Source organism: Mesocricetus auratus, unplaced genomic scaffold (genome assembly GCF_017639785.1).
Source record: "Mesocricetus auratus isolate SY011 unplaced genomic scaffold, BCM_Maur_2.0 Super-Scaffold_100008, whole genome shotgun sequence".
Lineage (NCBI taxonomy): Eukaryota > Metazoa > Chordata > Mammalia > Rodentia > Cricetidae > Mesocricetus > Mesocricetus auratus.
In genome coordinates, this window is record NW_024429192.1 from 35556559 (window position 1) to 35574068 (window position 17510).

Below are 17510 nucleotides of genomic sequence, written 5' to 3' on the forward strand. Positions count from 1 at the left end.
GAAGAGGGTGTCAGAATCTCCTGTAACTATAATTACAGATGATTGTAAGATGCCATGTGGGTGCTAAGAATCCTGAAGAGCAACCAGTGTGCTTAACTAGTTGTTCCCTATTTTTCGTGTGTGTGTGTGTGTGTGTGTGTGTGTGTGTGTGTGTGTGTGCTGTGTTCCTGAGTATGTGTCTTGCTTTTGGCATCAGAGCTTCCTCATCTTCATTCATAATCTCGTTTCTACTCATGGCTTTTCTTTAACTTTGACTTTTGTTTCAGTCTCGTTTGTCCTCCCCACAGTCAGTGCCACTTGTTTGATGCTGTACACCATTCCTCTCTAGCTTTACATAACTCAGTGCTGCCCAACTCCCCCTCTTCCTACTCTTATTCCTCCCTCTCTTTTCCCCCATCCCTCTCTTCATTAAGTGGTCCCTGGGGTGTTATAGTGGCATTAGTGTATGCTTTGAAATAGATTAGCCATATGAGTATGGGAGATGGCAGCTCCTTTGCTTCTGCTTTGGGCTCATTGTAGAAAGCTAGCTGAAGTGCAGTCCTCAGCCAGGAGGCCTTCATCCATGCCTATGCCTCCAGGGTTCGGTGATTTCATCCATGCCTATGCCTCCAGGGTTCGGTGATTTCATCCATGCCTATGCCTCCAGGGTTCGGTGACTTCATCCATGCCTATGCCTCCAGGGTTCGGTGACTTCATCCATGCCTATGCCTCCAGGGTTCGGTGATTTCATCCATGCCTATGCCTCCAGGGTTCGGTGACTTCATCCATGCCTATGCCTCCAGGGTTCAGTGATTAAGAGCACTGACTGCTCTTCCAGAGGTCCTGAGTTCAATTCCCAGCAACCACATGGTGGCTCACAACCATCTACAATTGAATCTGGTGCATGCCCTCTTCTGGCATGTAGACAAACTGTCTATGTAATAAGTAAATAAATCTTTAAAAAAAAAAGTCTCATCTTGTCGGGTGTTGGTAGAGCACGCCTTTAATCCTAGCACTCGGGAGGCAGAGGCAGGCGGATGTCTGTGAGTTCGAGGCCAGCCTGGTCTACAAAGTGAGTTCCAGGCCAGCCTCCAAGACAATACAGAGAAACCCTGTCTCGAAAAACCAAAAAAAAAAAAAAAAAAAAAAAAAAAAAGAAAAAAGAAAGAAAGAAAGAAATGTCTCATCTTAAAAATGTCATTGTGGCTGGGCATTGGTGGAACACACCATTAATACCAGCACTCGGGAGGCAGAGGCAGGCAGATCTCTGTGAGTTCGAGGCCAGCCTGTTCTACAGAGTGAGTTCCAGGACAGCCTACAAAAACAATACAGAGAAACCGTTTCAAAAAACAAAACAAAAAACAAACAAACAAAAAAATGTCATTGTGCCAGTGTCCACACTGAATTATAATCACTCCTTTCTCTTTATTCAGTGCCACTACCTTGAAAGATAAAAACAGTGACTGCTAGGGCACTATATGTAACCTGTGGATGACTGAAAGCAGTAGTCTATTATTGCCATTCTCCTGGTCCAAACATTTGTTGAATCTTGTTCTTTTGGTGTGTGTGTGAGAGAGAGAGAGAGAGAGATTGAGGGAAGGGAATGTGAAAAAAGATGTCTTATGAAATGATAAATTATTCTTTTTTTGAGTAGCCAAAACAGTGATTTACATTTCTCTCTAAGATCTCAGTAGTAGTGGCCACTGATTCTCATATGCTGTGATTACTGTAGAAAGCCTCACTGCTAAAGACTTATATGCAAATCAAAATGACTCCATAGCTTCATCTTTAGGAGGGGAAATCTGCTAAAAATGTGGGAGAGCAGGCTGAATGCTAGCAATCATCATGCACATATCAATGATTGATGGCAGGCCACATCAAGGATGTAATCAGCTAATGCTAATTCTGTTGTTTCTCTCTAAGAATTACTACTTCACTTTCTCATAGGCATAAAGATGTTGATTTTTAGTTTGATTTTAATTATGCCATATTGGTGGAAATCATCTTACTTTCATGAATAAGTTAGGAATTCTTGCTAGTCCATTGTCTTAGCCCATGTGATTATGTGATAAAGTTCTGAAGAATAAAAGATTACTTCTGTGTTTGTAAACAGCTCTTAAACTGTTGTAGTGAATCCAGTCTTGACCTGAGCTGCTGCTACAGCCCAGCTTTGAGTTAGATTACAGATGACATTGGGAACTGAGTGGTTTGCAGTTGTGAACCAGTGAGTGTGTGTATGTGCTCATACCGTCAGAGTAGGAGATTGTACAGTGCTGCACCTTTGAGCACGCCCTTTCCCAGGTCCATCCACCTGTGAGCCGTGGGACAGTTTGCTGCTTCACCATTTCCTGGAGAGATGGCTCTTCATTCCTTCTGGCTTTCATTGATTGTAGCTCCCCAGGTATTTCTGGAGATGAAACTTCCCAGACAATACATAGGTATGACTTACCTTTTCCCTTCTATGTGGAGGAATGTGTTAGAGGTAACAGTTCTTATGATGTGTAATTTCTCACAACCCTTTTGGTGACTAGGCTTCTCCATAGGTCCCAGGGCTATTTTGCTGGGAAGTCTACTGATGCCTGTAGATTTGGGTTTAGGGATCCTTGTTGGAATTCTCTGCTTGTATACTCCTTTGATCTTGAATGAGACAACAGCAACAACAACAAAGAAAAAAAGCAGTTGTTAGATGATTGGAAGAAAATGGTCAGTTTTCAAGGCATGTATTAGTTTGAAGGGTTTGACTTCGAAAGCCCTAGGTTCTGGGACTCTATCAAATTAAAGTTTGTTTGAGGGGAAAAGATGAAAACATATATACACTCATTTTGTATATGTGCTTTATGATAGATAGTGGTCAAGCCCAGTGCTTCTTGCTAATCAGTGTTGTGGGAAATAAACAAGAGGAGTGTCCCAAACCATTGTCAGAGAGCTGTGAGATCCAGAGAAAGATTTAAGTTTACTGCATCTAGCATTTGACTGGGCCCTCAAGGAAACTGTTGTTGGTTATAAGATGAAAGAACACTGTTGTTAATGTTCTTGATTCAGGAAAACATCAAACACAGTTAAGAAATGGAGCACTTCAAATTGGGAATGGGAATGAGAGGTGGCATGGCACTGTAGATTGCTGCCACATGGGGGAAACTACTCATCCATCACAGGGACGTGTGAGAATATAGTGGCTTGAGAGGGGATACATTTCAGAGGCAGAATCGTCTACTTGCTTATTGGTTACCTATGAGGAGCAATGTGAAAGGAGTTACACAGCCTCAGTGACCTAGGGTGAAGGAGTAGGTTAGCAGAGTGTTAAATAGATTGCTAAGAACTGTCAGATTTTAGCCGGGCGGTGGTGGCTCACGCCTTTAATCCCAGCACTCGGGAGGCAGAGGCAGGCGGATCTCTGAGTTCGAGGCCAGGCTGGACCAACAGCCTCCAAAACAATACAGAGAAACCCTGTCTCGTAAAACCAAAAAAACAAACAAACAAACAAACAAAAAAAAAACCTATCAGATTCTAATTTTTTTTAAGGGAGAAAATGCTCCCTTGAAGAATGAGAATATTTAAGAATACTTGCTGGCAGTCCAGGTGGTGATGGCTTACGCCTTTAATCCCAGCACTGAGGAGGCAGAAGCAGGTGAATCTCTGAGTTTGGGTCCAGCCTGGTCTACAGAGTGAGTTCCAGGACAGCCAGGGCTACACAGAGAAACCCTGTCTTGAAAAAAAAAAAATTAAGCAAACAAGAAACTCGAATACTTGTTTGCAAATAGATGGGAAGTTTTTAATTCATTGTGCATTTCTTATAATACAATTGATTATTCTTCCTTTGTTTTTGTTTAGTTCTTGTTATTTGGTGGTGGTGGTGGTATGTGTGGGAGAATAGATCTCACTGTATTCTAGGCTGGTGTGGAACTCACCAGGTGCCCCAGACTTGCGTTGAACTTGTAACAGTCTTTCTGCCAGAGCAGATTATACTTCCCCCAGGTTACATAAATGTAAATATTTTTTAAATAATCTTAATAGTTAGTTGTATTCCTTTGTTTTAGATTTCTAACACTGTTTATGAGATTATCTTCTAATTCTTCATCCTTTCACATTTTTATTATACTGATTCAGAGCATTGAAGTTCCTTTGTGTATTTGCATTTATATTTACCTTAAAATATATGTGTGTTTCATTTTATTTCATTGTCCCAAAACAGTCTGAAATTACTGAGCTTTTTAACTCCTAAATCATTAAATATTTTATTTGAAAGCATAGTAGAATGAGTTAGAATTTTGTAGCATTTAGTAGTCACAGTCACTTACTTAAAAACATGGTGCATTAAATAGAGTTTTCAAATATAAATGCTGTACAGATTTGACTTCCTTCAGTAAAGGATAAACCATTATCAGAAATACTCTTTATTTTGGGTACGTGTAGTCAAGTTTTCCGTATGTAGGTTAATATTCCTAGGACTTTTTTAATTGTGTGTAAAGAGAAGCCTTTTTCTTTGAGAAAAGCCTTCCCACCCGCCTGGTTCTAGATCGGCATCAGTCCCAAATAAACACACAGGAGGCTATATTAATTATGAAGCTGTTGGCCTTGCTTGTTTCTTACTGGCTAGCTCTGACTTAAGTAATTACCCCATAATTGTTAATCTAAATATGTCTCTTACTGGAGAGGTTTCCGGGCTTCCTACCCCAATGGCGTTACATCTCGACTCTCTTGTGTTTCTCCTTCCCAGAATCCTTCTGGATTCCTAGCCCCACCTATCTAGATTCCTATTGGCCAGACAGTGCTTTATTAACATAAGACTTCCCCAACATCTCCTCTTTTCTGTTTAAATAAAAAGAAAGGTCTTAACTTTAACATAGTCAAATTGTATATGACAGAACAGTTATCAAGTAAGAACACAGTTACAACATTTTGTCTATTAACATTTAGCAAGATCTAAAGAAAATATCATCCATCCCATCCTTGTGAGTCCAAAGTCCTATATGTAGCTTATCTTTTATCATAACTAAGGAAAACTATAATTATAACTATCTTCAACTTCATCAAAGACCACAGAAGGATAATATATAAACACTAGATTTGACAGAGACATCTTACTGCCTGGACAGTCACCCGAAGTTCCTCTATAACGTTGGGGCATCCATCTTCAGCCCATAGGCCACAATGTGTCTGGAACACTTCTCAGCAAAGCAGGAAATTTCAAACTGTCCATCTGCATTGGCAGTCTGTCAGTCATTTCTCTGTCCTGTAGAAAGTCTGGTAGACACTTCCATGAAGCAGGAACCCTGTAAGACTGAGTTTAGCAGTCACTTTTCTGTGGGTCCTGCGTGTCCAGTTTATACAGCAACAGTCAGTCTAGGCAAGAGCAGTTTCTTGCCCAAATGGCTAATCTTGCCATGTTGAAAGCAAACTCCATAACACGTTTCTTCGATGCCCATCTTCCTCTCAGACATAATTGGTGCTGCCAGGAGCAGGCATTTCTCATTGTCAAGAAAAACCCTAAACCATTTTAAATGCCATTTTCTGAAGGTCTTTGAAAGGTTTGAAGACTATCTATCTCAAATACATCTCTATATCTCTAGAAAACCTAACTTACCTAACTATAAATTCTATTATAAGTAACTATCTATAGTCTGTATTCAATTATGTATTATGTTTTAAAAGAACAGTATAAGCACAATACTTAATCAAGAGGAGAAATATAAGCATCACAAAATTGACCTTGAATTTGTATCAACAAATGAAAAATAATACCCATACCATAATTCCCTTTTTTACCATTAAAAAGATGGGCTGTGATCACTAGCCAATTATAAACAATCCCATTTAAATGAAAACAAAGATTTATAAACAAGATGGGAATTGGGACGTCGCTCATTCCAAACTGCTTCCTGCTGGAAGGGGGCGCTGTTTATACCATGGGAATCATGACAAAACTCAGAAACCTGTATAAGTCCATATTTTCGGGGTCTGTAAAGCTGCATCATCTTAACTGTGTCAATTGTTGGAACACCTTGTCCACTGCTTCCGGGGGTCTTGGTTCGTCAAACCACAGAAGCCTGGAAGAAATCCTCAGCTTTTTATGTTCTGTGGAAACATAAATTAAAACTCCATTTCCGAGTAACATATCCTTATACGGAGAATAGTTCCAGGCTTCCTACCCGCATGGCGTTACATGTTGACTCTCTTGTGTTTCTCCTTCCCAGAATCCTCCTGGATTCCTAGCCCCACCTATCTAGATTCCTATTGGCCAGACAGTGCTTTATTAACATAAGACTTCCCCAACAATTGTGAATTCTAAACATACCAGGTGAGGTGGTAATAGTTCATTCTGATGTGTCCTACCTTTCATCTTGGCTTCATGGTCTCATCTAGCGCTGACATGCTGTACCTACATTCTTGCCTCTCAGATAGGCAGGTGTTTGTAGGTTGTTTTCATCATCATCACCAATGTCCAAATGAGGTAGGGAACAAGTTGGCACTGTACCACTGTACCAAGTACTCATCCCCTGTGACTTAGTCATTTTCTTTTTTTGTTAGAGACCCTTTCTAGGAAATAGTAAGAGGAAGGTAAAGGTAGTTGTTTTAGCATTGATTATAATGAAAAAAGCGGACATAGAAAACAATTCTTAATAATGAGGGTATGGCAAATGAATTAGTGTATGATTATATAAACACTATGCTGTCATTGCATGGTGATACTTTTGAAGTTACAGGGAAATGCTGCCACAGAAATGTTACAAAACTGGATTTAGAAATACACACCCAAAATACTTGTATGTGAAGAGAAAGAACTGCAGACTGACTCTCTGAAACAATGGGGCTCAGAAGTATTTTGACTGTCCTAATTTGGGGAAAATATTTGCATATCCAAAATGAGATCCACATCAAAACACAGAAGGCATTTATGTTTCAGATGTACATTACACAATAGGATGACTGTAATTGTATGTACTATTTTTAGTGTAACTGTATTAACCAGTATATGTCATGTAAGGTCAGGTGTGGAATTGTCCATTTAGGACATTGTAGTGGCACTATAAAGTTAGATTTATAACATGTTCAATTTCAAATTAGGGATGCCCAACTTGCAGATGAAAATGCATTCATGATATTAATGGTCTGCTAAGGTTGGTGGTATTATAAGCACTATGTTAGTCTCAACATTTTCATACAATTAAAAGATACTATACTCAACTGTTAAGATGAAAAGGGAAAAGTCTCAGTGATGGACATTCCTGTGAATAACCTGCATCATCTAACCATGGACAACAAAAGCTGCAGTTGAAATCCATTTCAGCCTTTCCAGAAGAGGATTCTGTGACGCCCTTAACTTTGTCAAGAATTACAGGAGTTTTCCAGCTTTGTATCGAAGGTCCTTGGTGAGGGCCTGTTAAAATGTTCTATGGATGTGTAGGAATCCACACCTTTAATAATTTCTCAAGGGTGATTTGTTCTGTTGCAAGTGGTTAGCCTGCTACAGTTAGAGAGCCACTGCTGAGGCTCAAGCTCTTTTAGATGCAAACAGTTTCATTCACTGTGAACTCTCTGCCATGGTAGGGAAGCTTTAGCACTACGACAGTCTAGTGCATCTTGTTTGCGATTCAAGTAAATGGCATACCCAGATACCCAGATGCCATGTCCTAGCTGAAGATGATTGCCTGGGAGTCGGGTCAGGGCGGGTATGTGTTTCATGCGCACTGCAGGTGCCTGAGATACCCACCTAACATCCATCATGGCATGTTGGAGCTTGTAAGCAACACTGATATGTATTGGTGAGGAAAATTGACTTGGGATGGTAATAACTCAGGTTCAAAAGTTCGGCTTTATTGCTGATTGCATCACACAGTTTTTACCTCTAGATGGCAGCAAAGACTAGTTATTTATTAGGACAACCCCAAATGTCATTGCCTCAATTGTGTTTTTTTTGGGGCAGAGCATAAGGGAATAATGATGCTGTTGTTTTTTTTTTTCTGGTATGAATTTTATACTTGGACTTGTTTCTGTAAATGAAGTACGGAGCTGTAAAATATGTCATCCCTTGGATCATTTTTATAGAATGCTATGTCAAATGCCTCCAAGAAAGTTTCTTTCCAAATTTGGAGTGCATATTGCAAGGGAGATTCATGCCTTGTGGCTCTTCTAAGACCACACAGTGACTGTTCTACTCAAAAGCTCCTGGGTTTCATCAGAAAGCAGATGTCTGGGAGGGGATTAAGCAAGTTGGAAAGTTCATTCATAGGAGAAAAAGATTTTTTTTAATTATTTAATCTTTAACTCAGCATGAACGGTATTATTTGGAATAGATAACAAGTCTGAAGGACGGTGGGTTCACTGAACAAAAGCTCTGTCTAGGAAGCAATAGAAAGAAAAGTATATTTGTGAGGTAAATTCATTAAATTCTCAGAGCATTGTTTTGTCCACTGCCTCTTTTTTATTATTATTATTAATTTTTTTTTTATTTTTAAGTTTAAATTAGAAACATGGTTGGTTCACAAGTCAGTTCCAGGTCCCTCTCCCTTTCCCTCGCCTCCTCTCGTACCCTCCCCCCATTGTCCACTGCTTCTTAAAAAGAATCTCTAGGGCTTCCTTTTTGCCACGAGTCACTGAGATGGTGATGGGTCTTGGTGACAAGAAGTGCATGTGCGTGTGACATCTTCAGTGTTAGTCTAACTCTGGCCACTTCCCTAGGAATCTGTTGTTGTCTGTCGTTAAAGAAAATGAGTCTCAGAAGACATCTCGAGCACCAGACGATGAGGCAGCTACCACATCCTGAGTAGATGGCTGGAGTCGGGATGTTTCTGTTTCTCACAAGGAAATTAGTGCTGAAGTGCTTTGAACTTTTGGTGATGTATTGGCAACATATTGTGTGAGAAGGCAGTGTTCCTTCAGTAGCGGGCTTGCTTCCAGAACTGGGAAAGGCACCTAATCAGGCTCTTAGCAATAGATACCGAGGCCCCTTCTGAAGACTTCAGCTCTGACTTGTCCTTGAGAAGTAGGGATGAATTCAGAACTTCCTGATCCCCCTGGGGACCCAGCTGTGCTATGCTTGGTCAAGGCTGTGTGTTTTCAAGGTGACAGGTTTTTGTTGTTTTGTTTTGAGTTTCTTTTAACTTTAGTGTTTATTAAGAGAATGCATAAATGATCCATGATAGATGTAGTGATGAAAAAGAGGAAATGCTGAACCAGGAAAAAGTGCCCTTGAAATATGACTACTGTCATTTCTCTTGCTTTTATATTGTTTGGCAAATCACCACTAATTTGTGGAGTGGGGGTGAACAGTGAAATAAGATAATAAATCTGGCAGATAGCCCAAATTTTCATATGCTGCTTTGGTTTCTTATCTCTTGATTTGCTTAGAAATTTCCATTATGTAATGAAACTTTACCCCTTGCCATTTTAGTTTTATATGTAGCAAGGGGCCCTTCATAGGGAGACCTTATAGTTTCATTGTCTCATTCCTGTTAACCTCCCATGAAAGAACATTGTTTGTAACTTAGCATCTGTTCCAGTACTATGATTTATGTTGAAGAGTTGTTCAGTTTCTGAGTGAGGGGTCAACTGATGACTTTGTTCTCTTCTGTAAAGTGGGTTTGGGTTGTACCTAGTTCCTCGAAGTCTCTTTTTGTGGTAATTACATTAAAATATAATTTTCAAACCTTTCCTAAACCAAATGCTCACATTTTATACTAAACACAGCATTATATTTAAAAATGGTGGTAAAATAAAATACACTAACCTGAATAGCTCTCTTCAGTGTTTATCCTGTTATTCATTTGCTTTCTTTTTTGTCTCTACCTTTTCTTTTAAATTTTATTTTAGTTTTGTTTTTGTTTTTGAGATGGAATCTTACTGTGTAAGTAAGCCCTGGTTGGCCTGGAATTTGATGTATAGACAGAGATGTTTTCAAACTCACAGAGATCCACCTGCCTCTGCCTCCCAAGTGCTGGGATTAAAGGGGTGTTCCATCACCAAATTCTTCTGTTGGGTTTACTGAGACAAGTTCTAGGTGATTCTGAACAAAGTGGACAGTGACTGTTGTGAGAAACATGGATGTGCTTGAAGAAGTAACAACTGATCTTCGCTTTTGAGATTATGTTATAGAAGAGGTAATGTATGACAGGGCAGAAATGAATGCTGTGCTGAAGCTGGAAACCCACAATAGATTGAAAAGTAGTGGGGGGTTTACCAGAGGAGTATACTTGAGGAAGAGTAGAAAGAGAATATGAGGAGCAAAGAGAGAAGAACAGTCCAGTCTTGGAAACAAAGGTTCAGGTTCAAAAGGCCAAACTGTATGTGGGAGGAGAGTTATTACCATTATGCTGAGAGTGAAAGGTGTGGTCACTGTCAGAGGAAGTGTACAAGAAGGCAAGCCCTGCTAGGGGATTAGAACAGCCATCATCTGGGCGCTGATGTAAGTGCTCTTACTTGACGAAAGGCTAGGGAATGGCATTTGGGGTAAAAGTTGATTTAGAAAGATGAGGATTATATATAGTGTAACTGTGCCAAAATACTATCTGTGATGAGGTCTGGGTTAAGAGACTAGAAACACAGATCGGAAGTATGGTGGGCAGAGAAAGATATAATAGAAAAATAGCTTTAGGGAACATTGGTTTTTAGGTATTAAACCTGGGTGATGAGGAAGAAGCAGGACAAAAAACCCTTGTGGAGGCAGTGTAAATGGTGTGTGTGTGTGCGCGCGAGCACGCGCGCGTGTGTGTGTGTGTGTGTGTGTGTGTGTGTGTGTGTGTGTGTGTGTGTGTCTGGTAGCATTGAAGTTTTGGAGGTATTAATAGAGAACCCTGGTAGAGAAATAATCATCATTAAAATATCTAGGCAGAATATGTAATTTCTTGCTATGCTACTTCTACATCCCTTTCTTAGAATTAGAAATGGATTTCTGAAAGGCCCTTCTGTGTCTGAAATTTTTCCACAACTCTACAAATCTGTATTGGTAATTAACTAGAACTGAAAGGACCTAATTTTTTTTTTCTTCCCAATACATGAATAATGTGCTGTGATTGAACCATTATCCACGCACTGATTGACCTTTGGGAAAGGAAATCCTGCCCTCTCTGCCAATGACCTTTCTGGTCACCTTAGCCATTGTGTCTGGACTAAGCAGACAGATTACATAAACTTGCTCTCTAGGGAGATGTGCCACTTCTTGGCACGAAGGACAGGATGTTCCCCTCCATGCAGGCAGATTTCCTTCCTCATTGGCAGGCTGACGAAAGTTTGGAATGTGGCCATAGTTGATAGGTTTCATGAGGGGGGAGGTGCGCACTAGTAATTGTCCATTATTCTCCCTGCTCTTCTCATTGCTTTCTTTAAAGCTAAACTCCGCAATCACAAAAGCAGTCAAAATTTCCAAATTTCCTCTAGTGAATTTTTATTATTATTATAATCAGAGTTTTATAGGAAATAAATGGGCTGCTTATGAATGTTGCTCCAAGAGATGGTCTCAGCATGATTGCACATGACTTCCTCCCCTCCCTAAAGGAGACCCCTGTCCTGTATCTGTTAACAGTTTTTAGTTAACTTCTCTTCGAATTAAACTCACTAGTTTGTTTGTTTTTAGATGACAAAAGCATCTGATAAAATATATCTGGGCGAAACGTCATCAGAAGACAACAGAAAAGGAAGGAGCTTGTTCTTTCCTCCTCTCCCTCCTTTGTACAGAGGGAGGAACAAAGCCACCTATCGGAAGGAAGTCTTGAGGAACTACTTTGAGCTGTTTGGAGCATGGCATGCTTTTAGTAGTTATGAGGGAAGGCCTGCGGACCAGTTTGAAGAGCAGCAGTTTTGATATGGGATACCTCCTTGGCTTTTTATTTATTATAACCCCAAATTAGAAACAGAATTTAACACTGATTGGATTGAACTCCAACATTTCCCCTGAGCTGGGAAAGTGGACAGTATTTTTTTTAATAGGAGCATCAGTTTTTCCTTAGTAAGATATGATAGTGCTTGAAAAGTGATTTCCTATTTAGGGCATAGAAACTAGAGAAAACTTCTAGGCTTTTGCAAAGGCAGAACCCTCATTTAGTGTGAATAGCATTAATGATGCTTGTCTTTACGGACCACACCTTGAACCTTGATGGCCGTTTTCAGAGGAAGTCATTATCTGAAATCTTGAGACATTTTACATTCCAAAGTTTATGGTTGTAATGCTTGTCCTATGTGTGGATCATGTCCACTCACTTCTGATGCTTTTTTGCTTGCCATTTTTGAAGCTTATGTAATTTATATAATAACAATTAATTATATAATTATCATGTAGTAAGTTGATGATGATATTAATTCTCCACACACATTGATGGCCTATCCAAAGCTCACTCTTCATGCTTGGCATTTGTGGGTTTTTCTTGCAGAATCCTACTTTAGGGTAGAGTGGACAATGAGCACAGCCCAGGAGTTCTCTGAGGACCATCTCTTGAGAATAAGAACATGAGAGGTTATTTGGGTCTTTCTTTGCCATTTGTATGTGTCTTGGCTTTTCACACTCGGTATCTATTGGCCTAACAGTAGCTTTAGGATTCAGGAAATGTTAGAGGGAAAACTAAGTCACTATTGACTGTCGTGATCATGGGCTATTTTTATAAGAAGCGAGCTTTGGGCAGACCTCTCAGGGTAGTTTCTGTTTTAGTTGAAGAGAACTATGAATGTTATCCTTGTAGAATGGGGGCAGGTGAGCCCTTCCTGTGTTTAAGGGCATTCTAAGTGTGTTGGATGAAATGGCATATACATATAGCTGAGGTGGAACACAGATGTAATGCTAGGCAACGTGTCTTATCACCATAAGTAGTAGAATGCAGTTTACACTGCTTCTGCTTGCATCGAAGTAGTTTCTCATGTGTTGCCATGAGAAGAGAATGGGACAGTGAGAGAGGCCTATCTTCAACAGGTCAGCTTTGTCACATATTAATAGAAAAACATAGAAAGTCTATTTTAATTTATCTCTAAAATTGACAGAATAACGCCTTTTTTTTTTTTTTTTTTTTTTTTTTTTTTTTTGGTTTTTCGAGAAGACAGGGTTTCTCTGTGACTTTGTAGGCTGTACTGGAACTAGCTCTTGTAGACCAGGCTGGTCTCGAACTCACAGAGATCTGCCTGCCACTGCCTCCCGAGTGCTGGGATTAAAGGCGTGCGCCACCGCCCTCTGGCTATAATACCCTCACTTTTAAGGGTTATTATAAAATGAAATATTGCATAAAGGACTCCTTTCCTCTCACTCCCCCCCACTCCATTACATGATTTTATTAACCAGAAGCCTTCAATGGGGACAGAGCACTTCCTGTCACTGCATTCAAAGTCCTTTATAACTGACTGGTCTGTTCCCTTACTTAACCTTATCCCAGCCCCAGCTCTCTATCTCATCTTGTACTACTTGTTGTTCTTGAGCAGTGCATGTATCCTCTCCTGCATGCTCCATCTCTCTGTCATGTGAGCATTTCCTAGAAACATTTTTTTTTACCCTAGGCTATCTCGCCATCTAGTCCCTGTCCTTATCTCACCTGGTCCTCAAATCTAATCCTCAAACCCCAGCCCTCCACAACCTACAGTGCTTAATATTTATGTAGTTCTTTCTTTGGAGCTGTTGCTTCAGCAGAACTGGCTTATAGAGTTGTTTATGTCTCTAATGGAATGGCTTTCGAGGAGGGGCGGTTATATCTGGAAATACTTCTTGTTGCATCTGGAGAGATACTATGTGGCATCTATGAATAAAAGCCAGAGAGTCCTAAACATCCTGTGATGGCGGAGAACACCCCCTGCCACAGTTCTCAACAGAGATTTATTGGACCCATCTTGTCATTAATACTGAGGTTGTATACTCCTTCATTTGGTGGGGTTAGGGCTTATATGATGAAAGTTCAAAGAAATTCATAGACTCTTAGAGAAGGAACACAGATGATAGGAAATCATCTACTAGTTTTGGTATGTGCTAATGAAAGAAGTCTGGTTTTTTTTTTTTTAAGGAAAATAAAGTCAGGTAGAGTCACACATGATTTTAGAGCTTAAATCTGCTTTCACAAAAGTTAAATGACTTGTCCAAGGCCCCTACAACTAATTGAAAAAGGCATGAGCTAGAATTTGGTCTTCTATTTGACTGCCTCTAGGGTACCCTCTTCCTAGGTGTTCCACTTAGAAGCCTATTAGTCCAGTGCTGTCCTCCATCTCCATTTTATTGGTAGGAGTGTCTAGTTTTCTACTTAAAGTGTAAATGTTTTGTGACACTCATTCCTTGTTCATTTCCTTACTAGGTTGTCAAGGGATGAGTCTTAGCATGATAGTACCCAGTGTTTACTAGCAGGTTCATTTGTAATGATCAATGGGTTGATTACTTTTACCCATGTGATGCTTTGAAGAAAAGATATCATATGCTAAGATCTTGCATGTTACTGAGTCACATGAGTATCTTTTCTATTAGTAAACCCACTTGTACGATCCAGAGAATGTAGACAGATTTGTGGGTCTTTAAAGCCTTTGTTCATACATTGTGTTTTTACTTAGACATGACTAGCCTATTAAAAAAAGGAAGCAAGCTAGGTGTGGTGGCATATGCCTGTACTTAAGAGTGGAAGCAAGGTCAGTTCAAGGTCATCTTCAGCTGTTATTACAGAGAGTTGAGTTTTAGACTAGACATGAAATCCTTTCACAAAAAACAAACCAACAGCAACAAACAGCCTGAACCACCAGATGACTTATCTCAGATGACTCCTCAAAGGTAATCTTACAGAATCATTTGGCTAAGGAATCTTTCCTCCTTCAAAGTAGTTCAAAGGGTCCCTCAGTTAGAAAGAAAAGGGCTTGGTGTTTAAATAAAAATCAATTTAACAATTTTCAGTTTGGGGAACTTTATTACCAAGGTATTAGTCTGTCTTGTGTTTGCTTCACGGGTCCTAAGGTAAATGTTGTGCTTTGTTTTGTTTCTTCAGAGTGCAATCTTGTGTGTGTTCTGGACCTGAGAAGTGCTGTAGGCATAAATTCGAAACCTGAGGTTTGGGAAAGACACAAAGCTTGTTGGTGTCAGATCCTTCCGCCCAAGTTCACTTAAAGAGTCAAGAATCAATACTTTGCCAGTTAGTAAACTAGGAACATTTCTACCTAATAAAATAGCTACTTTTATTGAACTTCCCTTTTGAATAAAAAGAAAACCTGGAGAATAAACCCTGTTTTCCATTACAGCCTCTAGAGGGCAAAATAATCTCACTTCCTGGGACTGGTGTAAAATAGTTTTAAGAGTAGGGGGAAGCCTGGCATTGGTGGCACACGCCTTTAATCCCAGCACTCGGGAGGCAGAGGCAGGGCGAGACCAGCCTGGTCTACAAGAGCTAGTTCCAGGACAGCTTCCAAAGCTGCAGAGAAACCCTGTGTCGAAAAAACAAACAAACAAACAAAAAAAGAATAGGGGAACACTTGCCAGTAACAATACAGACATTTCTATAGCTGTGAAATTCCAACTTCAGACTACAGAGCAAGCAGAGGATTTGTTAGAATGTAGCTTAGAACATACTTTTCTAGAGATCCTGGTTTGATAATGCTGGGGAAACTTAGTGTTGACATCCAGACAATCCCATATGAATGTCTTTGATTTAACTTAGTTGCACACTGATCATAAGAATAAAATCATAAGAATGCTTGTCTTGAATTTAGGAGGCCCTGGGTTCAATAGCGAACACCACACATACACGGGGGGGGGGAGAGAACAACAGAGAGCATGTATTTTTGCCCAATTATATTTTCTCTTGACATTTCAAGAAAAAAATGATATTTTTTAGAACACAAGAATGTAGAAATAACAGATTAATGTAATGTAACTGGAGCAAATAGAGTTCTGTCTTTAATTGAATGTGCTTGAAGACTTGCTTTATTCCTATTTAGTATGAAAAATAAAATGTTTTCAATTTAGAGTTATTTCAATAAATAAAAATATCATAAAATCTTTGGATTATAAGGATTTGAAAACTTTTAATACCTTTTCTAGTAAAGAGAGAATCCTTAGAGGTCCTGCAAATTTGCAGTCAATAGAGATTAACCACCTAGGAAACCTATTCAGAGTTGAGATCTGCAACAGATAATAAAATGATGATTGGCACTTTGTAATTGTCGAGCACACAGGACTTTTGTTAACCTTATTGCTAAGAATTGCTATGGATCACATAAAAACAAAAAATAGAATCCTTACAAACTAGTTGGGCTGGCAGCCAGCTAGAGCTTCCAAATTCTTACTAGTTACAGTATGCCAAGAGTGGACACCCCTCCCCGGAGTACTTAGGACAGTCACATGTAACCCAGGATGAAGAGAAGAATCCCTTCTGTCTGTTCCCCTGGTGCTATGAAAATACGTTTTCTTTCTGCCTTTATGTAACAAAATCAGGAAGACTGTTCTTGAATTCTTCCTAGTTTCTGTTCATAGTTTGTTTAGTTGATTGATACCCTTCAAATATCACAGGTTCCTCTCTGGGCTAGTGACTACAAAAGGAGCCCTTGTGGCTCTTTTTATTGTCTTCTTTGAGAGGACTGCAGTGAATTGTGTAGCTCCTTTTAGAGTTCTATCCCAGCTTGACTTAAAAATAACTCTGAAAACAGTTAGACCATCGTGTATTTAGTAATACAGTTGGGTCTCTGCCGATTCCCAAGATAAGTGTGTTTCAACAGAAGCTTTCTCATTCATCATCAGCCTCAGCTCTCATCCACATTTATTTAATGATGATGCAAGCCCACAGCCTTGGTGTTGCAGTCCATCACCATGGAAGTGTTTCTGTCAACAAATCCTTGCTTTCCAAAATAAAATTGATTTTACAGGGGAAAGGAAGATACCTTTTACTTTTGAAAGATCTCCACAGTGTGCTTGGATGTCTAGCTGAATTGCATTTAAAATCAGTAACTAGCAATAAAATTGAGTATACTAAATTAACAGTTAAGAGTATGGAAAGGAAATGGAAAAGGGAAAATGGTGATTAGTTGCTTTGAAGTCATCCTTTTAAAATGTGACTTGGAAACTAGATTTGTAATTTAAAATGTTCCTTTAAAGGCTGTATTCTCCACTCAAGAGATGTAGAGTATGCTAGGAGTTAGGTGCCATAATGTCTAGTGTCAAGGTTATGCAAGGGGACAACAGGCAGCATTGGAACTCATGGAACACGGCTGGGCAGTTGGCAAAGCCCCAAGGACTAGGTGTCCTGAGGCCCTCATGCTGTCATTGAGCATGGCTCTGATTGCTGTCTTCATGGTCACCACATCCCTCATAATCTATGGGTTGTATAAAAACTCTCAGGGGGCAGTGTTAGTGGTACTTGTTTTGTTTGTTTGTTTGCTTTCTGCGAGAGGGTTTCTCAGTAGCTTTGGAGCCTATCCTGGAACTAGCTCTTGTAGACCAGGTTGGTCTCAAACTCACAGAAATCTGCCTGCCTCTTGTCTCCTGAGTACTGGGATCAAAGGTATGCGTCACCACTGCATATTTCAAGTGTTACTGGTACTTGAAATAATAGTGATTGACTTTTTGCAAGCATTGATTGCTGCTGGAGCAGATTAATGAT

The 17510-nt window shown here is 39.8% G+C and overlaps 2 protein-coding genes across 2 annotated transcripts in view; one reads left to right on the forward strand and one right to left on the reverse strand.

Moving 5' to 3' along the window:
• The window catches only part of Cmss1 (cms1 ribosomal small subunit homolog), a 296653-nt gene that overhangs the window by 5925 nt on the left and 273218 nt on the right, over positions 1–17510 (forward strand). The gene's annotated exons all lie outside the window — the stretch shown is intronic.
• The window catches only part of Filip1l (filamin A interacting protein 1 like), a 234968-nt gene continuing 218759 nt past the window's right edge, over positions 1302–17510 (reverse strand). Inside the window, exon 7 of the mRNA XM_040750627.1 lies at positions 1302–2616. Within this exon, the coding sequence (XP_040606561.1) occupies positions 2425–2616 (192 nt within the window). The 3' untranslated portion in view covers positions 1302–2424. The remainder of the gene's footprint in view (positions 2617–17510) is intronic.